This window comes from Anolis carolinensis, chromosome 1, assembly GCF_035594765.1.
Source record: "Anolis carolinensis isolate JA03-04 chromosome 1, rAnoCar3.1.pri, whole genome shotgun sequence".
Lineage (NCBI taxonomy): Eukaryota > Metazoa > Chordata > Lepidosauria > Squamata > Dactyloidae > Anolis > Anolis carolinensis.
The window spans coordinates 260,396,832-260,422,433 of NC_085841.1; the positions used below are offsets into that span (position 1 = coordinate 260,396,832).

Genomic DNA, 25,602 nt, shown 5'->3' on the forward strand with positions numbered 1-25,602 from the left:
GAGCTGTATTCTCTTAGGGAGCGGAGGCTGCAGGATGAAGCAGAAGAAAGACAGAAGTTAGGTAAAGCTTCTGCACTATTTCTGGAATCTATGCTTGAAGGGTATCTGTGGCACCTCTGAGGGGGCTACAAAACTCATCTGATGTTCACAAGAAAAATATCTGCCAGAGTAAAATATTAATAAGAACCTGGGCAGTGGAGAACCTGTTGAGATTCCTCTTATGAACACCTGGAGGCCTATTGGGTCCAGCCTAATAGGCGATCACATGCAACCTTCAAGGTCATGGTACAAATTGTCACTAAATACGTTGAGGACAAAGTGGTTTCTAACTGTAATGTTACAGGCTTTACAATTCATTTAGTTCAGCCCATGCAGGTTTCCAGGATATCTTACATTTGAATATTGAGGGATGGCCTCCTGCTTTTAAGGTCCAAAATAATGGACAAGTAGCTTGGTCAGGTTTACTCAACCACTTACTTGCTCAGCTCTTGTATCTCTTATGACTTCACTACATCTAGCAGAGAAGGGATAATCAGTTGGTCCATTAACTCCTCATAGAGAGAAGGTAATTTCAGTCTTTTAGAAGATCCAGTAGTATGGGCCACTCCTGGGGACAGGGGATTAAAATCGAGGAATCTCTAGGTTCTCCAGTGCAATTCCCTGGTCAACGGCTGATGGAAATTGACCATATAGCCTTGCTGGAGAATCTAGAGATTTCTACAGAGGGGTTACCTCAGATAATATATATTTTTTAATTCATAGTTTTTTCATTTTTGCTGGAGTCCTGGTGCCTTTAGTCCTGCAAATGTGAAGCTGACTGTACTTCTTTGATTTTCCAATCCAATACCTTTTTCTATTCTTTCAAGCCTTTCAACTTGCTATATGTTCCACAATACAGATTTGTTTTAAAGATTTGACATAGGGCTATGTTTTATCACCATGGATTAGCTTTACTCTTTTTATTATGATTTTTGATCATTAGTCTCTTTTATTTTATATTGTGTATTGGTGTGCTTAGTTTTTATTCTATTCCAGTGTTTTTACTAATGTTATTGTGCTTTGCCTGTATTTAAATTACGTTGAAAACTTTGACTATAATTCTTTTTTGTAATTAAATTTTATTTAGACAGATTTAAAAACCTACATACAAACATACCAAACAAATCAAAACAACATCATCAGCAAGAAAAGATTTAAATTACTTTTTCTAGAATAATGCTACTACATTCTAAACATCAAAAAACTAATGACTACAAACTACAAACCGTCTTGTTATCTAATCTAAGAGCTTGATTTTATCTGTCTAGTGGTTATGTTCTCTCAGTTTTCTACACCCATTCAGTGAAAAGGAACCATTGGTACATCCTTTCCCCACATAATAACACACTTTTAGTCCAAAAAAACAGTGATGGACTTGGCCCCCCATCTGTGCTGGAGGAACACACTAAATGGGACCCAATCTTTCTTAAAGATTTAATTCAACTTACAAGTCAAATGTATCAATGAATGAATAAGTGGATATGTGAAAGCCACCAGTGATTATTGAATGGGGAAGGAACGAGGTCCACTGCTGCAACAAGAATGTCCCAGAGATACTAGGTGGTTGCTCAAGAAGAGCATCCTTTGCTTAACCAAACATTTTCAGAACATGCTGGAGACATGGGCTGCATGGTCCTTCTTAAAGGTTCAAGGCTATTTGAAATGGGCTGTCAGAATTTAAAAACAATCTAAATATGTCACAATTTCTTTCTTTTTCTCCCACCCCTTTAGATGAATCCAGCCTAAAAATGAATGAGGTGGACCATGTGCCTCAGTCCCTTGGCAGCTATACCAGCAGCTACCTCTGGAGTGAACGGAGGGATGAGCATGTAGCAGATATGCTGAAGTCTGACCCACGAGATATTTTCTTCCTTAGTAAGTAGAAATTACTTAGAGTGAGGAAAGCAGGAGGAGTGAAAATGTCCATATTTGACAGCAGACATAGAGGGACAGACCTATCAACACCACCACCGCATCATGATCCTGCCCCATTCAGAAGACAGACAGTGAACCCATTTGTGCTATAGAATTATAGGGCATGAATCCACTTTAACTGTGATGGTGACATCCTGTGGAATCCTGGGGTTTGTAGTTTAAGGAGATTTATCTGTCTGAAGTCTACTCCTTCCACTGCTAATCACAGGTTCAGTGGATTGTTGCCATGGCAGTTGAAGCGGAATATTGGACTATAAATAGGTAGTGTGGATGGACCCAGTGTGCAAGTACAAATGAACCTTAGGCTTGAAGCTGCAGTTCAGGTACGGTGCTCCTCTCTAACTTTCCCCAACCAGGGAAGGTGAGGGAGGAGCAGAGACAGGGGAATTCAAACATTGCAGAGACAGGGGAATTCAAACATTGCTTTCCAGGTTTTCATGCCCTCAAGGAAAGTACTCAGTCGGCTTCTAAGCCACCAGCTCTGTGTGCTTTCCTTAACTATAGTTGGGATAGGAGGAGATCAAATCCACTTAGCTGGCACATTGAGGTGGGGAAAGGGGGTTGCTTCACCATCCAAAAAACTTCTTCCTTCTGCTCTGAGAAAAGATGTGTAAAAATCACAAAGAACTGTTTTCAGAAAGTAGCCTGACAGTTCACTGGAGGGGGTTTTGGGCTAGACAGTAAAATTTGTGTATATTTTAAAATATTAAGGCCATGAAGCCTATATAATGTAAAAAAAAATGACAGCAAGAGTAATAGTCAGTTTACTTTGTAAATCAGGGATCCCCAAATGAAAGCCCGTGGCCTAATCCGGCCCTCCAAGGTCTTCTTTCCATTTCCCACTACTACCACCATGCATGCACGCATGTGACACAGCTGGCATACTGACACATGGCACATGCAGTGGTGGCAGCAAATGCTTGTGTGTAGCAAGTGATTGTGAGCAGCGGTGGCAGTGTGTGGTGTGTGGTGGCAGCGGCGAGTACATGTGTGTGACAGCGGTGGGTGTGCAGTGAGGGTGAGCAAGTGGTGGTTGCAGGTGTGGCGGTGAGTGTAGGTGTGCGGCGGCAGGTGTGTGGCACACATCACTGAACGACACATATACGTGCACATGGCCAAAGCATGCACGCACACCCAATTCATGCACCTGCACACAAAGTCTGGTCCCCCAACAGTCTGAGGGACTGTGAACTGGCCATCCACTTTAAAAGTTTGGGGAACCTTGCTGTAAACAGTAACTCCTCATAGATTTAGCAACATATAATAAAATCATTTCTGGGTGTGAAGCCATACTTTATTGGTGCATATTTAATCATGCTGAATCATACATGATGTTATCACTTGATGGCTGGCAGCTAGAATAAGGAGTACATTTCCATTCAAATAGAAATCCATATTTATTGAATGTTAGCTGACAGGAGAAAGCAATCTGGCATTTACTCAGGGTGCAGAAGTGAAGGTAGTGATAATTTAGACAGGGGGGAAATGAAGTGAGCCCTGGTACGTGTATCCTGGATGGTGGCTTGGATTGTTCCTGTGGCTTCCTGTTACAAAACTGATTTTATTTCAGCTCCCCAGATTGAACCATCCCATGTGGAGAATGTGTTGGTGCCCTGTGCTTACAGCCCCACTTATGTGGTGAAGGACTTCCCTATTGCCCGCTATCAGGGCCTGCAATTTGTAAGTCTCCTATTTGCTTGAGATCAATTTTTTCTGTGCATTGAGAGGTATCACCACTCTATTTGACATTATCATTCATCCAAGTTTATCTGAACTTCAATGCAGAGGAGTATTATGTAAATAGACAGGGCCACCCTTGGTATTAACTGAAATCAAGACATTTTAGCTGATGCTGGAGCAAAGATCATGGGGAGGAGTTGGTTCATGTGAAAGAAAGGTGCAGGGATTAAGAAGGAATTGCTAGGGAACTACACTAATTAACACACCTGAATACTGGAAAACCTGTTTAAGCCTTCTTTGTTTGGTTCATGGGCTTTAACAGGCCCAGCATGCTGAAATTGATGCTTGCTTCCAAATATGCACAGGCAAGCACAATTGTTATTGAATTTGGCATGTTGAGAGAGCTTGAAGCCCCATCCCAATGTAGCATCATTTATCACAGGATGTGCCCCAGGAGCACCTGCTCCTATGAAATATAATTCATCCCCTTCCTCTTCCTTCTCCTCCTCCACCTTCTCTGTAGAAACTGGGAACATACATATCCTTGCTGTGACTCTTCTCACCAGGTTGCCCCTCCCACAGGTCTACCTCTCATTTGTTTATCCCAACGACTTCACTCGGCTTACACACATGGAGACAGAGAACAAGTGCTTCTACAGAGAGTCCCCGCTCTACCTGGAAAAGTAAGTGTGAAAGATTAGGGCTATCTGTCTAGTTATTATGGGAACTATAGATTTGAGAGTCAACAACTTAGTATCTTGCATTGAGGGTGAATGGAGAAAATGTCATCTCCTTACAAATTCAGTGCATAGATGCCGCAAACATGTATGTGGCCTAAGGTCCCCTGCTATTTATGGCAGCAGCCAAGTTGATAGCATCAGTCAAACTTTGTTATTTGAGGATGGGATGACAAAGTCCATTTTGGAAACTCTACTGAGAAGCTACCCCTGAGCAAAAGAATTAGTTCCCTCAGGGATGTCTTAGATTAGATTAAACATAAGCAAAACTCCATTTGTAATTCTAAGTACCGAACATTCATTCTTTGTTAGCCATGTTTGCCCATCTACCCTTGATCCTGATGTACTTCAGAATATAACAAAGCCCAGTGGAAATTTCAGCACTCTGCCATTATAGCATAATTGCAGGGCTGATTTATTACCTTTCCTTCTTTGCCCTGCTCTACATTATGGTGTCACATATTTCATTCACATGCATCCAGAGCCTAGTATGGCTGAGACAGAATTTGTGGCTTCTGCTCTAGAAGTACTCGAAAGATCATTTTCAACAACACTCTCAATCCATCAATATGTCTGCATGAGAATAGATAGGAGACCATTTTGTGTATTTAACAAAGCAGGCTTTGGCCTACAAATCTGATGCTTCCAGGACAGCAAGTAAAGAGCAACACTCAGAAGATGGGAATTCCAGACAAGAAACAATCAGGGCCAATTAACACCTCCTACAAAGGATTCCCCCAGGCAGGAAACAACCAGGCTATTCAGTGCTAATCAAGCTGGCCCATTGAAACATTCACACTTGCCTCAGGCAGACAAGAGTTCTTGCTCCCACCCTGCACATTCTACAGATATACAAACCCCACTTGCCTAGTTTCCAACAGACCTCACAACCTCTGAAGATGCCTGCTGTAGATGTGGGTGAAACATCAGGAAAGAATGCTTCTGGAACATGGCCATACAGCTCAGAAAACTCACAGCAACCTAATCTCTAAGTTGCTATTGGGCTTTGCTGTTCTGAGTATTACTGGCTACCTCTTCTGAAATACAGTAGTCTGGATGCCTCATGTACTCAGGACTACAGGCAGTGTTGCCAGGCATCCCAGATTTTAAGGAACAGTCCCATATTTGAATACAGTTGTCCTGTATTTCTGCCAGTCGCATGCACCAATCTGAGCATGTGCTGAGTGGGTCCAGACCAGGTCAGCCTCTCCCTCTTCCCCTCCTTCCAGTGTCAGCATCCTTCCTTCTGGGCACCCAGGTGAAGCAGGCTCCCTCTCCTGCGGCCTCATCCAACCCCCCCCCCCCCATCCCTTCTCGCCCTTCTCAGGAGGCCAGGTGCAGGTGCTGCCTGGACACAACCACCTGTGGTAACACTATGGCAATGTCTTCGCTACTAGGAGCTCCCTTGCCAGAGTGTCCCTTATTTTCACCTGGCAACCCTGACTACAGGCAGCCAGTTCTGTTTATGTGCATTAGCATCTGTTATGTCATCACTTCAGATTTGGCTTTTACAAATATATGAAGATGGATGAAGAAGAAGAAGATCCACACCAGCGAGCCTTTCTCTTCCTTAATCCTGAGAGTAAGTGGCCTTGGGAACATCTGGATTCCTTTACTTGGGGATGGGGGGACTCACTTGGATCTCTCCATTATGTGAGCAGCCTGTAGACACTCATGGTTTTGACAGACTGGTCTGTTGCACCTGCTGTTTTGATGCATTGTATTCCCAATCCTGTGGGGTCATGTTTCTTTTGTAGATCTCTGCAACAGATTACAGTAGAGTCTCACTTATCCAACATAAACAGGCCGGCAGAACGTTGGATAAGTGAATATGTTGGATAATAAGGAGGGATTAAGGAAAAGTCTATTACACATCAAATTAGGTTATGATTTTACAAATTAAGCGCCAAAACATCATGTTTGACAACAAATTTGACAGAAAAAGTAGTTCAGTACACAGTAATGCTATGTAGTAATTACTGTATTTACGAATTTAGCACCAAAATATCACGATATATTGAAAATAATTGACTACAAAAATACGTTGGATAATCCAGAACGTTGGATAAGCGAGTGTTGGATAAGTGAGACTCTACTGTACTTGGTACAAAACTGAGAATAACTGCAGGCAATAGAAACATTTATATCAGGGAGAATTAAAATATACACAGTGAATATCCAAAGTTTTAGAACATCCAGTGACACTCTTGCTCTGAATCAGTTCCATACAGAGTGATGTCCTGCTCTATTCTTAAGTGCTCTTTCTTTTGGCACTGGAAATTTGGATTAACAAAGTATCTGTTGTTCCCTGTGGCTGAGAGTTATTTGCCTATTCAGAGCACCAGACTGATTTCTGAATGCATTTGCTTGTAAACTGTCTTTTCAGTGCCTCCCCACTACCACCAAATTAGTTTCTCAGCATACCTAGTGAAATACATGCAACTTAGTGGGGGAAGGGGTTGCCTGCACTGATGGATATGAATGAATGCCACACCCCTTTAATCTAGTTTTTGCAACCCATTCTCTGGGGCAATTATTGTATCTTCAGCAAAGTATTGATCTCTGCTCCTACCTGCAGCTCTTCCCCTAGGTTTCCAAATGCTCATCAAAATGCTCTGCAGTGCTAGAAGACATTGCCCAGAGCCATTTTAATTTTTTTTTAATCTAGGAAACAACCTTGTGATTACCTCAAAAAGCAATCAATACCTTTCCCATTTAAATCTTGTGTGCAATACAGTCCTTCACCATTCCTTTGGCTTGTAGCCTGAGCCCTTCTTGGTAAATTTATGTGGCTTTAATAATTAGTATAGGAAGACTATCCTATCTCTCTTGATTCCTTTAGTGGAAATTTATGAAGATCTAGAGCGAGCTGTGCCACCACAACTCCTAGTTCGGTCCCTAAGACACTCACATGGCGCATGTTAAGATTAATTAAGTAAATCAGTACTGGTATAGCACACTTTTCCATTTAGCATTAACTTATTTTGTTAGTATATTCAATTGTGCTTCTGCAGAATGTACTGGACAGGGCAGAGTGGAGGCAATGCAAGAGCTGTAGGCTTGTGGAGGGCATTAGGAATTGGTAGATAAGGACAAGACTGAGAGGCCCTGCAGAAAGGAGAAGTATCTATGTAGGACCACACAATGTTCCCCACCCCCAAGTACCAAAGGTATTTACATACGCTGTGCATTTTCAGATTTGTTTATAGAATCATAAGGTCTCGAATCTTTCTTTTTCTTTAAGGCCAAGTTCCTCAGAAATCCAAATTGCATAGATAATTCCAGAAAGGAAATCACCCTGGCTTAATGGCCCAGTTTTTTTAGTTACAGCAGTGGCAATTATTAATTCCAATACAGTCTACTGTTTACTGTAGAGTGCCTTTGCCTACCAGTGTTTTATACTCACACTGCATACTTTTCTGCTTGCGGCCTCTTTAGGGTTCTCTTTCAGCCCCTTCTGCATCAAGGCTTCCTTCTTTGCACGTGAAGTCTCTCTAGAAAGCAGACACACTTGTTGAATGACTGAGATGTCATCTGCTTTGTTAATTATTGTTTTCTAGATTTTTTGGAAGAAGAGGAGGAAGGAGCTGACAGTCCTGAACCTACTGACCCACCTTCTGACACCAAGGGAAAACGCCCAAGTGTCTTGGATCCCCATGTGTTCCCTGGGATGAAACAGAAAGAGAAGCCCCTAACTACAAAGGATTATGGCACTGACATGGATTACTATCCCTTCCATCAAAAGCTAAAGAGGATTAATGAAGAGAGAGCCCTAAAGGGAAAGCCTGTCCCCACAGGTACAAACAGTGGGCCCAGCATAAGCTCTGTAACTCCTTCTAAGGTGTTCCAGGCATTTGAGAATAGAGCACCTCTTGGAGAACAAGTGGTTATCCACAGTCGATCTCTCAGATGGGTACAGGAGAATGAGGAGGATGATAAACAAAAGGATGGCCAGATGGAGCTGCTGTCACCATCAAAGCAGGACAGCTCGCTTGGCTTCCAGCCACACTTGTCTGTACCTTTCTTTGCTGGAAAGGCCAAGCAGAGCCTTAAGCAGGAGAAGCAGAGCAAGAAGGAGACAAAGGTATCCCCAGACAAAGTGTATGTGACCAGGCTGCAGCCCAGCAAAAAAAAGGCTCCCTCACAAAAAGATGTTTTCCGTGGAGTCTTCCTTTACCCCAGGCCACCAAGGAAGATGCACTCCAGGACCCCTCAATGGCATCCCTCTCCCTTCAACAAACTCAGTGTGATCCCTGCCCGTAGGACTCCATGGCTCACAGGCAATGCCTCCAGGGAAACAGAGCCTTCTAAGCGAAAGGGCCAGCGAGCCACCCGGAAATGGGAACAGCTGTACAGTCGAGAGGCCCGCAAGGCTAGGAGTAAGCAGAGGATGCGCCCCAGTGTCTCAACCTTGCCTGAAGAAGGGGTGCTCAGCAAAGAAACCTTTGAGGTCACCACCCCAGCAAGGACCACCCTAGATTACAATTCCTCAGAGGTGGTGGTGTCTGAAGGTGTACGAGTAACATCCTTTCTGCAGATGTCAGAGATGACAGAATCTCAGCAGGAGGAGGGTGAAGGCCTAGAGAAGGTCCAAGAGGAGGAGATGGAGGAGGAGCTGTCTGACTATAGTTATGAGAACTCAGAGCTTCAGCAGAGCTGGCTAGAGGATTCCATCAATTGGCAAAGGACGTTCAGCGTCAGCCCTGTCGACTTTGAGTTGCTGCGTTCTGACTGGAATGACCTGCGATGCAATGTCTCGGGAAACTTGCAGCTGAGCGAGAGTGAGGTGGTGGATGTGGTGGCCCAGTATATGGAGAAACTCAATGAGAAGAATGGCGGGTAGGAAGAGGGAGTTGGGGAAGGGTGGTATTATGTACACTGGTGTAGGCAATTTAGTTATCCCCAGCTGTTGTGGACTACAGCACCTAAACAGAAAATGAAGTGAGATACTCCACACACAGTGAGAGGAGATGTGAGTATTGGTGAAAGTCTGCATTTGTTTTTGGATAGCAGGATGTTTTCTCATGGTGAATAATATGTCAACAAATTTAACTGAATTGAATCTTCCAGAATAATGCAGCCTATCACTTTTAGAACAGGGATAGGATAGGTCATGTGCAACTCCAAGGACATTTTTAGTGTCTCCCAACGTCTTCAAAACATGTTGTATTATACAAAAACGTGTGTAGAGGAAGAGAAATGTGCTTCCAGAAAAGGGAATGGATCTTATCTGAAAAAAGAGCATATGGTTTTTATTGTTCTTGTTTGGAGGGGGGTGGGGACTGTTTTTTTGAAAAATTGAAGCTGATCTTTTGGTCACCTTCAGTTTCACCAAGAGGTGCAGTTCCAATGGGTCTTGGGCTGAAAAATATTTTCTTGATCCTCCAAAATTATCCAATCCTGTTTCAGAATCCAGATAGTAACTATCTTGGGAAAAATTACCACAAAAGGTAATATTTACAGTAGGTTTTGCAGAATGACTCAAAAATAATAATTGAAGATCATTGTAAGGAAACTTTTAAAAATTGCTACCCCAATAAAAATTCAATACTTACAGCAAGTTTTTTGCTGTAAGTGTAGTGATCAATCCTTGGGTCCTTTCCAGTCTACCACCAGATCTTTGTCAGACCCACTTCTGACGAGCTTAAAGCCTTGGATTTCTAATAAGTGGTCCGGCAAACCAAGCCAAGCTAGTTGGGGAGATTTTCTGCCTACTTCTGTTTATGGGACTGTTTAAGGATACTTTCTAGGGTGAAAACTATAGTCAGCTAAATGTGTAATTCCTACTTTTATAGCCTACCTATTTATCCCACTCTTGAAATTTAGGTACTGTATCTTGGTTCAAACACTGCCTAGGAAAGTGATTCCTAGTATGCGCTCTAAGTGCTAGGGTGCATTCTATGTACATCTCTTAATCTATTTCCAGAGTATCTAAACAAAAAAATAGGGTTTCTGGAGTAGGGAGAGGTTATAGTTTAGGGGTTGAGCACACAACTTCCATACAGATGGTCCCAGGTTCAATACTGCTGTTGCTGTTTTCAGTTAAAGATATCAGGAACCAGGTGATGTGAAAGATATTTCTCCTCGAGATGCTGGGGAGCTGCAGTCAAGACAGCACTAATATACTGACCTGAAAAGAAAAGGCGGTCGGGGGGGGGGGGAGTTGCACTCCCAGAATCCCGTAGCCAGCATGGGTATTCAGAGTTGTAGTTCTCCAAAATTAACTTTTCCCAGCTCTGTATAGTTTTATCTTATTCTACCCATAGAATTTATACCCTCTTGCGGATCATCAATGTGGAGAAGCGGAGAGATACTGCCCGAGGCAACCGTTACCTGATGGAGCTGGAGCTGATGGAGAGAGGTCAGCGGACTGTGAGACTATCAGAGTACATCTATGTCCTCCTCCATCAGGGCAAGTCGGAGGACAGCACTGAAGTCAACCCCAAGGGGGCTGCTACTGCTTCTACTGAATCTCAGCCACCACCTAGTGCCTGGAGCCTGCTGTATGGGAAGCCCATCCTGTGCCGACCTCTGAAGCTCAGCTGGAGGCCTGATGTTATGGTGCATTTTGTGGTGCCAGGTGAGCGAAGGTCCTCTGTGTGCCAGGAGTGAATTACTCTTTTCCTGAGAAAGAATGGTGAATTTTCAGCAGAAGGCAAGGGGATCAAATCATACCAAAGCTGGAGGCCAGCAGATGTGAGTGTTAGTAAGAGAACAGGACTCCTTTTGAACTACACAATTATAGTGCTATGATTCCACTTCAGCTGCCCTGGCAACATTCTGTTGAATCCTGAGATTCTCAGCCAGTGAGGTTTCCATAGGGTGCACCCATGGAATTTTTTTCGGGAACCTAAAGTGAGACAAAACTTCTTAATTTCATATGTTTTTAGAACATAATGGAATGTGTGTTTCTTGACATGACTATTGCTTGTAAATTTCACAAAATATAAAAACATGAAGAATACATGATATTAAGTTTCATAGAGATGGGGTGGGAGGAGGGACAGAAGCAAAAAGCCACATTGTGTGTATGTGTTTTCCATGACCTAAATTACCGTAGTTATAAAAAAAAAGTCTGCATCTTTCTGCACATACAAAAACCACTTTCTGTGTTGAAACTTGTGGAAGAGCCAAGATCAATAGTAGATAAGGAAATGAAACTGGTGCTTAACTGTGGATTTGTATCCTCTTCACTATATAATCATTTCCTCCTTCCGCTAGTTGAATGCTGAACTGCTGCAGTCTGAATACAACTGAATACTGAGCTCCATCTGGAACACATGCTGAGAACATTACTTTGTTGCCATTGCTGATTTGTGTCCATATGTATTAGCCTTTTTATGATAGAGATACTCTTCTATGAATAATGTACTGAGTGCATGTGTTGAAATGCTAATTTCTTGTAGTGAAGAACCAAGCCCGCTGGGTACAGCAGTTCATCTCAGACATGTCCAACCTATACTTGAACACCAAGGATGCCAACTTTAACATTATCCTGGTGGATTTTGATAGTGATGACATGGATGTCGAGAAGGCTCTTCGGGAGACACCTCTGCCCAGGTAACATCAAGCAACACTGGAAGCCCTAGAATCGTTTTCACTGGCTCCTCTTCTTCAACTTCAAAGCTACCCAGCTGTCTGCTTTCTGATTGCTAGAGCTGTCTAAACACACTTCTTTGCATTGTACAGTGGATACTGCTGGCCGCTGGGGAGATGAGTAAGCCTGTTTAAATAAAATCTAATTTCCTCTCCAGGTTTTACAGCATCATGCATGGTGAGCTTGTTTTTTTTTCAGCTTCATGTGAGAAATATGTCATGAATAGCAAAAGGCAAACAGAAATGGCTTAACATATATATGTATGAAAGAGGAGTAGAGAGTAGAGCAGTTTCTGCTGAAATTAGATTCCCTGTTCAACATGAGTAAAGAGGAAGAGAGGCATTGTGTGTAATTATAGCCACTTTTCTGCATAGTCTATGTTTGAATGATATCGTTGCTTTATGAGCTCTTGCCAAATATCAAGCTGATTTCATCTGCAAATAGAGGCTGTGTGTTTTAATCAGTTTAATGGGTAGATTAAGGATGCAACCCTAAATACATTCACTAAGCCCACTGAAAACCGTAGATTGTACTTCTCAGGCTACTAAGGATTGCACTTCATTTGCTTATAGCAACCTCCCACCCCTCACCCATGTCTATAAGGGGATTGTGGAACATACAATCCCTTGCTTGTTTTTGAAGTTTTACTGGACCCCTTCAACCTGTCCCCAAATAACAATAACAATAATAGTAATAATAATTATTTATTTTTAGACCGCCCTCTCTCCCCAGAGGGACTCAGAGCAGTTAACATACATATAAACAACAAACATTCAATATTTCACTAATACCAAAATTATAAAATGACAATAGCATACCTGTTATAATAAAAAATATTATATTTAGAAAATTTAGAAAAAACAAATTTAAACATGACACTCAGTAGAAACATTATTGCACAGAGCGAGCATATACCTGGACCGATTTAAATGACCAAGTTGCTGAAAATGTTTAGTATTTGTTGTAGTTTCACTTAGACCACAGCTGCTGTGGGGTGGCAGTTATGTTAATCCTCCTCCTCTCCATACACTAAGGTGCATAGATGTGTCTTTAACTGTTTCTTAAAGAAGAGGAGGGTGGGGACTATTTTTCTTCTTTAGGGAGGGAGTTCCAGAGGCAGGAGGTGATCACGGAGAAGGCCCCCTTTCTTATTCCCACCAACTGCACTTGTGACAGGGGTGGGACCAAGAGCAGGGCCTCCTCCGCTGACCGAAGTGCCCGAGATGGTCTATACAGGGAGATGCGATTTGACAAATAGCCTGGACTTGAGCCGTTTGGGGCTTTATAGGTAACTACCAGCATTTTTTATTTAGCTCGGAAACGAACTGGCAGCCAGTGGAGCTGCCGCAACATGGGAGTAGTTCTCTCCCTGTACGGGGCTCCAGTTAGTAACCTGGCTGCCAATTGCTGAACTAGCTGTAGTTTCCAAACTATCTTCAAAGGCAGCTCCATGTAGAGAGTGTTGCAGTAGTCCATGTGACTGGGTAGCTTTGGAGTACAATGGCCAAGTCTGGCATCTCAAGGTATGGGTGTAGCTGGCACACAAGTTTTAACTGTCTCCTGGCCACTACCGAAACCTGAGGTTCCAGGGTCAACAATGAGTCCAGAAGCACACCCAGACTGCGAACCTGTCTGTGTCTTGAGGGGGAGTGCGACCCCATCCAACACAGGTTGTAATCCCACACCCTGATCCGCCTTTCGACTGACCAGGAGTACCTCTTTCTTGTCAGGATTTAGGTTCAGTTTTTTTGGCCTTCATCCAGTCCATCACTGATGACAGGCATCGGTTCAGAATCAGAATGGCATTTTGGACCAAATGCTGGTCCAAAATAACTCCCCAACTCCCCAGGGGACATGGGGACATTTTGCCATGCTTTGTCTGTCACACATTGTTTGGGGCCTAAGTGAAGCTTTTTCTTGGACAAGTAATTCACTTTTTTAAAGGCCTCTCCTGGACCTAAAACTTTTTTTTTAAGTTTTATTTTTAAAAAATTAAAAATCATGTGACACATTGCAAGGGGTTGCTACAGCCCCCAAGTCCCATGGAAAATCAGTATCACTTGTTTCTTTAGAGCAAAGCCTAGAGCGGAGAGTATCCTTAATATAAACAGCAAGGAGCAGCTCACCATAACCCATCTTTTATTGAAATATGCATTCATTTAAATCTCAGTTACAGCAGCTAGCAGAGCCAAGAGAATAATATACATGGCCTATTTGATAAAGCTATATTATGAGAGCCCAACTTAGGTCAAACCTTTCCTCTTCTTACCTCAAGTTAATACAGAGTGGAAAAAGGAGATTATACTTATTAGCTTAATGGTACAAGGGCAATGCCTTCAGCAGTAGTTGTAATTTTATATTCCTGTCTGAAATTTTCACAGAAGGGGCAGGGACAGGCTTGCCATTCGTGATGCTTGATGTTCCAGGCCGGTCTACTCAGGAGTCAGGTCATCTCCTAAGGAGTGGGAAAACACAAAAAAACAAAGGCAGAGAATGTTGAGAATTTGAGTTTCCCAGAAGGAATTAGACTTTCCCTTTTTGGAAACCGTATGAAAACTAAAATGATTAAGAATCAATGTTCTTTTAGCAGAGCAGCAGATAGAGCATACCTCAATCTCAAGTTGCTTCTCAAAAACAAACAAGATAGGCAGTTTCAAGTTGCAAACTTAGAAAGGTTTCCTGGTGGCTTTTATCTTTGCATACACATAGAAAGCCTACATCCTAACTAGCTAAAGAAAAGATTAGGTAAAGGGTAGTAGCTTCTCTCTTCACTCACCATCTTTTGATGTTGAATTGAAGCATGACTGAGGACAGGAAAAAAAAAGATCTGAAAACTGAAAAGAGAAAATAATTTCGTATTGCAGAGACTGAGATGCAGGGTCTTTATATGACTGATGATCCTAGAAACATTCTTGGATCACATGGTCTAGTTACCTGCAGACACAAGAGAGGTATTTCTTAGTATGTATTCCAGAGGGTAGGAAGAACACATTGGGAGGCTTTAGGTGAGAAACAAAGAAGAGTTTCACGTGCAGGAAATCCTGTCCTATCTAATTGCTCTAAAAGCAAGGGAGGGAGGCAATGATGGGATTTTCCAACAGGGAAGATGGCACTGTCCCTTTCCCCTGCTTCTTGATCACCATACTGCCAGAGGAAAGTCTTATGATCTGAAAGAGATTATATGAAAGGAAAAAGGGATGAGGTGCTGAAAGACAAATTGTTAACAACTAGCAGGGTGAAAATGGTTTAAGGAAAAGAGAAGCCAAACAGATGTAGTCTGTCATGAATTTAAAACATGGCAAAAAGATTTCACACATTTACTTACAAGTGATCCAGTGAATTCAGTGGGACTTATTCCCAATTAAATATGCAGCCTTGGTTGATTAATCAGTAAGAGACCATTTGAATTAGTGAGGTTCAGATATGAGGCCCAGTTATTTTCTCAGTCCCTTTGGTTTGGGAATGTTGCTGTAAGAGAGAATTAATACAAATTCTTAATGAACTCGGTAATGAAGAGGTAAACATTAATGACATGTCGTTGCAAAACAAGAAACTTTCCATTTGCTCATTTCATGTTGCATCAGCATCAAACAAAAGATCTATAGAGTGGTTTAGGTAGTATATTAATTTGTGTTAATGAATTTACTTGTATTAAGAGGCAGATAGTTAATCAACTAAATACTCTTCATTTTGAGCACTGTACCCTACTTTAATTATAAAATACAGGGCATAGAACATGGGAAAAGTGTTTATACTGAATCAAATAATTGCTCCCTGAATTATAAATAATGGCTGACAGCACCTCTCTAGATTTTCAACAGGATTTTTTTCTGCCCTTACTGGAGATGCCAGGCGTGGATTTCCAACATGTATATGAAATGTCTCCCTTAACAAACCTTCATCCTTCTAGAAGTGTTGGAGACTAATGCAGCCACATACAGCTTAGTTATCCATAAGACCTTTCCTCCCTATTATATCTGTGCATGCTTTATTTTCATCAGGTATCAGTAATGTGCATCTTTTTTCCAGGTATCAATACTTGAAGCGCACTGGGAACTTTGAGCGATCTGCTGGACTGCAGGCTGGAGTGGACTCCATAGAGGTGAGGATTGCGGGCAGGGGAATGAGGCTCTTCCTAGAACAAATAAGCATTTGATGGTTTGCCACACAGCCAATAGCCTGTCTCTCTTGTTACTCTTCAATCCTTCAGGACAGCAGCAGCATTGTGTTCCTGTGTGATCTGCACATCCACTTTCCCCTCAACATTCTCGATAGCATCCGGAAGCACTGCGTGGAGGGGAAGCTGGCCTATGCGCCCATCGTCATGAGGCTGGGCTGTGGGAGCTCCCCTCAAGAACCCAATGGTGAGATCCATGTGCAGCTGGAGGAAGCCAGGCTGAATGAATGAGGCATCGTGAACACCTCTTATTGTCAGCTAGCATTATGCAGCTGAAACAGCAAGCCTCCCTGGCCCAGCCATTGCGCCTTGGCTCCCATTTTGCTCTCTTAGTGGATGTCTCCAGTCATCATTCTTATAGGCATAGGATACCTTGTAGGGGAAGCTTCAAACTTCACATTTTCTCCCTTGGAAAACAGCACAGCTCACTGCACTTACGTGAAAGCAGAACTAATACACAGAGTGTCTTCCTGATCTTTTCAAGAGGCTGCTGTATAAACTAAACTTCAGCACAAGTCTGGCATGGCCCCTGTCACACAGGTATTGTGTCCCTACAATCCAATAGAGAAAGGCCAAACCGTTTGCCGGAGGGCTGGCACGTAAGTTCAGAATAGAACCCAGGAGGCTTGGCTTTGACTTCCCTGCTGGGAAGCCTGAATTTGCTGCTCTTATTGGAAAGATTTTGACTTGAAAAGCCCTGAATGGTGAGGCTGCACAGTTGAAGCTGCTGAAAGTAAAAGGAGGAGAATTCAGACTGTGTGTGGATGCTTTAGTGGAAAAGTATAAGAAAAGTAAGAAAGCAAGAGAGCGAGAGAGAGATGTGAAGTCTTCCTATAAATTGCTACTTGTGGCGTCAGTGAAACTATATGTTTTTCTTTTTAGTCTTTGAGGTGTTGGACTTGTTACGCTAGCTATTCTTTTTCTACTACTTTTTCTATTTGCTTGTCAGAAAAAACATATTTCACAAAATGTAAGATGGTGTCACACTGAGAACTGATTGTGGTAGGTGGGCAGTGAAATGAATGCCGCCTTTTCTTTTTGATGCTCAGAGGCATGGAGATAATGTAAACTGCCCAAATAAGCACCACTTATTTGTAGTGTAAATGGGATCTGTATTACTCCCTGATTGAGACTGGGACCACAACAACATTTTTAAAAACCCACAAATGACTTAGATCCAAATGTGGATTCCTGTACCGATCTGAAGTTTTAAAGCATGCAGGGGGGTGTGGTGGTATGGCTGCTAGCAGTGTCTTTAAAGTCATTTGAGTAATAAAGTATTTTGAGTATCCAAAAAGAATTTCCCTGAGATGCGTTCCCTCCTGATTCTCCTCTTCATTCCTTCAAGGGAAAGAAGTACTGTATTTGCTTGAGTCTAATGCGCCATCAAATCTAATGTGCTCCTCAATTTTCAAATGTTGTGCATTACAGTGGTTGCCCATTTAAAATTCCTTCTTTAAAAACAAAAGTGTTTGAGCATCAAAGCTTTCAGCAATGGAAAAGAAAACCTTGTGTGCATCCATGCTGTAGAATGAATGCACTTTAATTGCCTTGATTCAGTGCTATGGGGTCATGGGGACTGTAGTTTGACAAGGTTTTGAACTTTCTCTGCCAAAGAAGGCTCATGCCTCACCCAACTTTAAATCCCAGGATCGCATAGCATTGAACCATGGCCATGAAATTACAGGTGACATCCATCCCTCAAATAGGAGGAGCTACAGGTGCCGCTCTTGAAGTAGTTTCCCTTTTTGTTGTGGCTCAGCACTAAGATTACCATATGATTCAAATTGAGTTCACACTCTAATTTTAGCAAGGTCATTTACCCAAAAAGGTGAGCATTAGATTCAAGTAAATAGGTGATTGAGGATTCTCCTGCCAGAGGAAAGAAGCCTTTCTAATTGCGAGGTTCACTATTTATTTATTTATTTATTTATTTTTCAAACTTATATGCCGCCACTCCCCTAGGGCTCGGAGCGGCTTACAAGAACCGGCTAAAATCAACAATTTAAAAAACATTTTAAAAACATCTTTTAAAAAAAACATCTTAAAAACATCCTAAAAGCACCTTTTAAAACATCAGCAACAGAACTCAAAAGCCTGCCGAAACAGGTGTGTCTTACATGCCCTGCGGAAGGCCAACAAGTCCCGCATTGAAGGTAGCGAGTTCACACACACACACACACACACACACACACGTATCCCACCAGACTGTTCTGCTAACTCTATTTGGGTTGTGGTTTATTAAAGGTATTCCATCTCCTTCCAGTGTATCTGGTAAAGTGGACCTAATCCACTTACATGCTGTTGGCTTGTGACATGTAATATGGGTAACATAGGTTTAATGGGATTTGAGAATAGAAGATCATTTCTTTCTCACTCAAGAGAGTTGGCTTACCTTAGAGATATTGCTATTTTATCATTTTAGAAAAAAAGTGTCCTAAAAAGTTTTGCTGTAGTGTTTAGTTTGATATTTAAGCTTAGTTTCGTTTCTATTTTAGTTTTATATACAGTCATCCTGCCATATTTACAGTTTTGACTTTTGCATATTTCATTATTTACAGATTTAATTTAAAATGTTCTCTTTAGGAATCTCCAGGTTCTTCGTTGTGACCTAGAAATTCCTAATAGACAAATGGGGCTTTTTTCCTCCCTCAGGATACTGGGAAGTGAATGGCTTTGGCCTCTTTGGAATCTACAAGTCTGACTTTGATCGCATTGGGGGGATGAACACGGAGGAGTTCCGGGACCGATGGGGTGGAGAGGACTGGGAGCTCTTGGACAGGTAAGCCTATAGTCTATGAGAGGGCAGGGCAAATGTATGGGGGCCGGAGGCCAGTTTGCTTCCTAGGACCCCCATCTCAGAGCATGACGAAATGCTTCCATTTTCCGCACAGTCCCTTTCAAATGGGAAAAATAAGCCCTTGTCTCTGTTTTGAGAGGAACTACTGCAGAAAAGGCAGGTACTAGGGGTAGTACAGTGTTCTAGGGTGCTTATGATGTTTTTTTTAACATGTTTTCACACATTTGATGGGTTTTGCATGTTTGTGGAACAAAAAGTGCCTGAAAATTGTGTCAATTTTTGCAATAAAAATGGGTGGGACTTTGTGAGACTCAATGGGGGTTTGGACAGCCATAAAAATGGGGTCCATGGCTTCCTATCCACATTTTTCCTACACCTATCTATGATGACCAAGACTTTCCAAATACTTTCCTGATTAAGTCCAGCATATAGGAATTATACTTCATAAAGAACATAGTAGACTTCTAACACAAGTAGACTGCTGCATGTTTTGAAATCGAAAGATGTTTTGATCTCTCTCTATATTTCATTGCTGTCCCTGCAGAGTGAGTCAAAAGGGTACGGACAATTAACAGCATGTTAATTAGTTTAGTGCACATATCTTAAAGACATGTTATTTTAATTCACACTGTTCAGGAAAACATGCTGGATTTTCCAACTACAGTAGAGTCTCACTTATCCAACATAAACGGGCCAGCAGAACGTTGGATAAGCAAATATGTTGGATAATAAGGAGAGATTAAGGAGAAGCCTATTAAACATCAAATTAGGTTATGATTTTACAAATTAAGCACCAAAACATCATGTTATACAATAAATTTGACAGAAAAAGTAGTTCAATATGCAGTAATGCTACGTAGTAATCACTGTATTTACGAATTTAGCACCAAAATATCACGATGTATTGAAAACATTGACTACAAAAATGCGTTGGATAATCCAGAACGTTGGATAAGCGAATGTTGGATAAGTGAGACTCTACTGTACTTTTGCCTCTCTCTATAAAAAGAAAGAGTGGCAAACAGAAAGTCAACACTTCTTTCTCCAACAGTAAAGCCTTGTCATTTTGTAATGACATTCTTCATAGGTTTTGCATTCTTTTTTCTGCTGTACTAGAATATGCATCTAGTTACTTTATTTTAGTAAAGAATGCAAACTCTAGTACAGCTTTCCCTGTTCTCCCAAGCAAGGCTACATTGCCATCCTTTATTATATGTGGGCAGGATGTTGTGCCATTGATTTTGAAAAGGCCTGAGGCTTTCATGCAAAATGTGAAATGTGATTGCTACCTGCTGAGACTGTGCAGAAATGTCCTGAGGCTGTAAGTTTACTTGAAAATTTTCTTTGCAAGAGGCATTCTCCATTTTCCAGCTCCTCCTTGTAGGCCACGCTGCTTCATTCACCTTTGATTTTAACCTTTGCTTTAAAAAATGGAGTCAAACACTCCCAGGTTTTGCAGTTGGGATCTCAATCCTCTCTTTCCCTGATCTGAATAGAAGGGATAAAGTTTTCATAGCATCTCTCTTCTCATTGGATGTGTCAGGGATATAGCTACCAGGCAGGTAAATGGAAGGAGGCCTGTGCAGAATTATAGCTGTAGTTTTTTGCATTTGACAAATACAATCAAGTGAATGTTCTTAGAGATGTATAGGGGCACAATTTAAAACAAGTAAAGTTTGTACTAGGGGCCCCTGGTGGCACAGTGTGTTAAAGCGCTGAGCTGCTGAACTTGCGGACCAAAAGGTGCCAGGTTCAAATCCCAGGAGCAGAATGAGCACCCGCTGTTAGCCCCAGCTCCTGCCAAACTAGCAGTTAGAAAACATGCAAGTATGAGTAGATTAATAGGTACCGCTCCGGCGGGAAGGTAACGGCGCTCCATGCAGTCATGCCGGCCACATGAGCACCAACCCCCAGAGTCGATCACGACTGGACTTAACGTCAGGGGAAACCTTTACCTTTACTTAAAGTTTGTACTTCACCTCCTGTACAATGCAAACTTCAAACCCGTGGTTGTAAGAAGGGACATACAATCTCTCTTACACATTATACTCTGGGTTAGCAGTCTTTATACATGGCCTTCAACACATGTTTTAGTGTCATATGCTCCTAAAAAAGGTTGAATTGAAGAACCCAGTTGGTGGCCTTCTCCTCTTGCGCAATCACACAATTTCCTTCTCTTGTTCTAGGGTGCTTCAGAGTGGATTGGAGGTGGAACGTTTGCGACTCAGGAACTTTTACCATTACTATCATTCCAAACGTGGCATGTGGAATTCACGCAGCAAGAAGACACCCAAAGACTAAACACTGGCCCTGCCATCAATGGGACCTCACTCTTGGTCCCCTTCAAGAGGTGAAAAGGGAGCAAGAGCCACCATGCCATGGCTGCATGTGTCTCCACATGTTTTCCTCAGTGCTACAGGTGCAGTTCTGGACACAGCATTGGTTGGAAGCCTTCACAAAGGGAATGTGGGGTTGAGGGTTTCTATGGAACTATTTAAAGCAAACCATGTTTACTTTGGGGGTTTTTGTGACTTTTCTTAAGGGATCTAATTTCTTAGTCAGAAATTACATTTATTAACTCAGTAGTGCTGACAAGTCAGGATTCCTGCTAAAGAGAGAATGAGATGAGCCCTCCAGTGTTACCGCCAGCTAAGAAGGTAACTGGAGCAGCTACGCAAAATTCAGACAAGTTTCAGGGAACAATCATGGTGATTCTAAGGTTCACTTGCTCTGGTTTATTTAGTCCCTGAAATAAGATGGAGGAGATGGATGGACCATGAACCATCTGCTATCTATTCTTGCTATGCCTGAGCTGCCTTTGGTACCTATTCATGGTCTAGTGGCTCAGGAGAATTCAGAGTCTTCAGAGGATTTAAAGGAGAGGAAGATACTTGATTTAAAGGAGAGGAAGATACTTGTATTGAGGGAGGAAGGTGTTTCCATGACTCCAGTCTAGTTTGGGATTTATGATCCAGGCTAACTCTGCTGATCTCTTTACTCTAGCCCTCAGCTATGTCTTGCCTTATGGTCTCAGATTCAGAGGTTTGTGATTTTTTCATACATATACGTCTCTTCTGTGGGTGATCTCCAATACTGAGATGGTGATAGAATATAGTTTTTCTCCTGAAAAATTAGTTTCATGAACTTCAGGCAGTGGACATGAAAAAGTCCTCCAGAACTCTCAACGCTCCTCCATCCTAGCCAGCCTTTAGATGCAGTTCTCTTGATAAGAGAACAGGAATTGCCTTGCACTTTCTGTTCTCACATATTCATATTCATCCCACCCAAAACAAAGAGACACACCAGCTCTCAATGGGAGGACATCTTTCAGGTGAGAAGATTTAGATGTTTTCTTGCAGACACAGTGGGACTGGTGGAGGGATATGAAGCACAGGGCACTTCCTTTCCCTTTTCTTTCTACACCACCATACATTTTGAATCCATTGTAGCCTCCTCATTCTCTTCCTTACACTGCTCTTTCGATTGTGCTTATTTGTTTGTAGAAGTGTGATCCAAGAATGGTTATGTATGGCATTTGAAACAGGCACAATTGAAGCATGTAGATGAGTTTCAACATGTGGTCAAGAAAAGGAGAAGCAGGAATTCAGAAGAAATTTTGTGGAGCCCTGAAATGCTGAATTCCTAAGTTAGTGTAAGCTAGTTGTTATTGCCCAGTCATCACCAGACACCCAACCAAGCCAATGGAGGATGATTCATATCCCTTTATGCTGGGAGCACACACATTTCACACACATCCCTCTCACAAAGGTAGAGGACACCTAAGAAGTGCAGGGCATGTGTTGAATAAATGGATTCAATAGAAGTGTTCTCCCCAGCCATGGCTATTTTTGAATCTACCACCATACATAATATCCCAAGCCTGATGAGTAAGTGATATGTCACAAGTGACCCATTTTACCTTCAGTATCTGTAGTTGGCCTGTGAGAAAGGGATGATGCAGGAATCCAAGGTGGGGAGGGCAAAACAATATTTCCAAGCTAATTTCTGTGAAATTATGAGGTAGAAAGCTGTTTTCAGAAAGTTATGCCTGGTTTTGCTTTTTATTTTTATTGATATTGTTATTAAAAAATAAAATAAATGTCTCGACTCTGATTTTCTCAAGTTTTAATTTTGCTGCTTTGCAAATGCATTTCAAATCATGGTAATGGCAGCCTGTGACATTTCCTCACTTGGAAATGTCCTTTTCCGATCAGGCAGGTGGCTATATGGAAGCATTGCTGGCATCGTCAATGCATGCTCAAAACAGGCTACAAAGTCCATGCAAAGAAGTGATCAGGAAGTTTTGGCTGCAGATTTGGTATTATTCCTCAATTAATGTAACAAACTTTAAAAAATGTTCACGTTTGTCTTTCTAGTAAAAAGTACTGGTAATATTCAGCTTTAGGTAAAAAAAATTAGGATCTTCATCCAATGAAATCTTACTCAGTGGCCATACAAGTTGCTGATTAAGAAGTTCATCAGCTAAATGTATTTGTGAGCAAAACAACAGATCTGAAGTAAATGAAACATACTTCTTTATCTTAAAATAATTATTTTTCTCTGTAAGAAAAAGAAAATGGAAGTGCCTCCGCTAAGATGTCAACTACGTTGGAAGATTACAAGAAGGGCATAAACATTCACTTAAAATTATTTCTTAGTTTGCTGCCCAATTTGAGGAAGGTCATTTCCTGCTCATCATCCTCCAAACTATTAAACATGATGTAATGATCAAATATATGTTGCAGTTAATCCTTAGAAATGTCACATTTAACAGAATATGGGCCCTAATCTGGCTGAAAACAAGCACAACACCTTTCCAGATCCTTTTCTCCTGCATTAAAAAAACAAATCCTGTACGTCCTGCTACCATCCATGAGATGGGTGATGTAAATCACATTTTCCTTTGAAGTAATAGTAGTAATCATATTTTATTAATAAAGTAGAGCATAATGGACACAGATGGATAACAACTTAAAAACGCAGTGAGAATTACAAGACTGAAGGTGTTTACTTGCTCCCAGTTCCTTATATCTAACTACTTCAGATGAATCAAACCATGAAATTTCATTATCTTCAGACCACCCTAATATCTTCAAAATATCCCATCTTACACATTGAGATAATCAGGTAATTGTCCCTTCAAGATAGAATGGATGATGCCATAAGTTGTGTAAAAAAAATAAAAAGCAACCTTCATCTGGACAGATTTTGGTCACACTCAAGAGTTGTTACCATGTGCAACCTCTGTCAATTCACATAATAATTCCCCGCCCCCCAAATAAGGAACTGGACTTCAGTACCCCAAAATAAGCCTTATGGCAACCCAACTCATACATCCAGGGGATGCTCCTCTCTTGGGTGGAACTGATTTCAAACCAGTCTGGAGCTATTTATATGCATAGGGGATGTTCAAATGGCCCACCTTCTGCCAATTAAGACAAAAACAGACAAATGCTGAACTGGGACTCTGCACCCCAAAACAAATCTCAGGCCAATCCAACTCATACACAAGCCATCTAGAGCATTCTTCCTCAGCTGGAATTGATTTTGGTCCAACCTAATTCCATTTCTGTGCTCAGAGTACAGTGTTCCCAGGACAACACGCAATAAGTGAAAATCTGCAAAGTAGAGATGCTATATATTTATACATTATTTTAGTAGTTATACACTATTTTAAGTCTTTATCAGCCAATTGTGTGTTGATAAATCGCCTCCTTTTCCTCCCGTTGCCGCTTGGGCTCCTTTTCTCTACCTTCGGCTTCTCCTTCCTCCCTTCCTTAGGTTGTAAATTGTAGTTTTTTATGATTTAGAATATTTTTTTAAAGTTTATTGAAAAACCGCAAAACAGCGAATCCACAAAAAGCAAACTGTGAAGTAGTGAGGGAACACTACATGCAAAAATGCAAACCCCTTCCAGTTAAGACAAAACTAAACAACAAAGAGGACCTGTATACCCAAGTCTTAAAGAGTAAGTTTGTCTTCTATGTGACTGCATACATTTCATTCCATAGCAAAAGCATTCCTATGGACAGAACACGTCCTGTTGTGTTGACCTGTGCAATCTGGCACAGCATGTATTGTAGAGAATACGTAACTAGTCTTCTGTACTCAGAATGTGATTACTGTCGATCATATACCCATACACCCCAAAAAGTATTCTCTGTTAGATGCTATTGGCTCTTGTTTAATCTAAAACCTCTTTCTTTGAGCATGTCACACTGAAATATTGCAGCCTGTGCCATTCAACATAAACATTGACTTGTACCTGAAAAAAGCAACTGGGTGTACCTGACAAGTGATGCATCACTCCAAATCATACACTTCCATTTTTGTGACCCTGTTCTGCCTTAGATGGCAATGGCTTCACTTGTATTTCTACATATAAATACCAACTTGGAGCTGAGAAATTACTAATGTATTAATTCATTGAGCTGTTGATTAATTGATTTTCTGGTGGCTTCACCTAACTCCTTAAATCTAACAAGTAGTTTTGAAATTCTGTAAAGCGTGCTCCCTCTTCCTCTGTCAGTTTTAGAGAATCTGGAAGTCTTGCTCCTTCAGAAGAACTATATTAATTGTTGGAAATCCATCACATGGCTCTGTAATTAAAAATCTGCAAGACAGGAGAAAAAGACAG

At 41.6% G+C, this 25,602-nt stretch overlaps 1 protein-coding gene and 1 long non-coding RNA gene across 2 annotated transcripts in view; one reads left to right on the forward strand and one right to left on the reverse strand.

The window, feature by feature from the left end:
• Positions 1 to 23,078, forward strand: part of b4galnt4 (beta-1,4-N-acetyl-galactosaminyltransferase 4) — a 219,527-nt gene extending 196,449 nt beyond the window's left edge. Inside the window, exons 10-20 of the mRNA XM_003214856.3 lie at positions 1,771 to 1,914; positions 3,545 to 3,654; positions 4,237 to 4,337; positions 5,891 to 5,973; positions 7,952 to 9,230; positions 10,658 to 10,971; positions 11,798 to 11,951; positions 16,018 to 16,090; positions 16,199 to 16,352; positions 18,821 to 18,947; positions 21,152 to 23,078. Of these exons, the coding sequence (XP_003214904.2) occupies positions 1,771 to 1,914; positions 3,545 to 3,654; positions 4,237 to 4,337; positions 5,891 to 5,973; positions 7,952 to 9,230; positions 10,658 to 10,971; positions 11,798 to 11,951; positions 16,018 to 16,090; positions 16,199 to 16,352; positions 18,821 to 18,947; positions 21,152 to 21,266 (2,654 nt within the window). The 3' untranslated portion in view covers positions 21,267 to 23,078. The remainder of the gene's footprint in view (positions 1 to 1,770; positions 1,915 to 3,544; positions 3,655 to 4,236; positions 4,338 to 5,890; positions 5,974 to 7,951; positions 9,231 to 10,657; positions 10,972 to 11,797; positions 11,952 to 16,017; positions 16,091 to 16,198; positions 16,353 to 18,820; positions 18,948 to 21,151) is intronic.
• Positions 12,677 to 15,884, reverse strand: LOC134295350 (uncharacterized). Its single transcript, XR_010001895.1, has 2 exons — positions 14,765 to 15,884; positions 12,677 to 14,443 (listed from the first exon to the last, which is right to left on the reverse strand). It is a non-coding gene; the product is annotated as an uncharacterized LOC134295350 (long non-coding RNA).
• Positions 23,079 to 25,602: the final 2,524 nt, after the last annotated feature.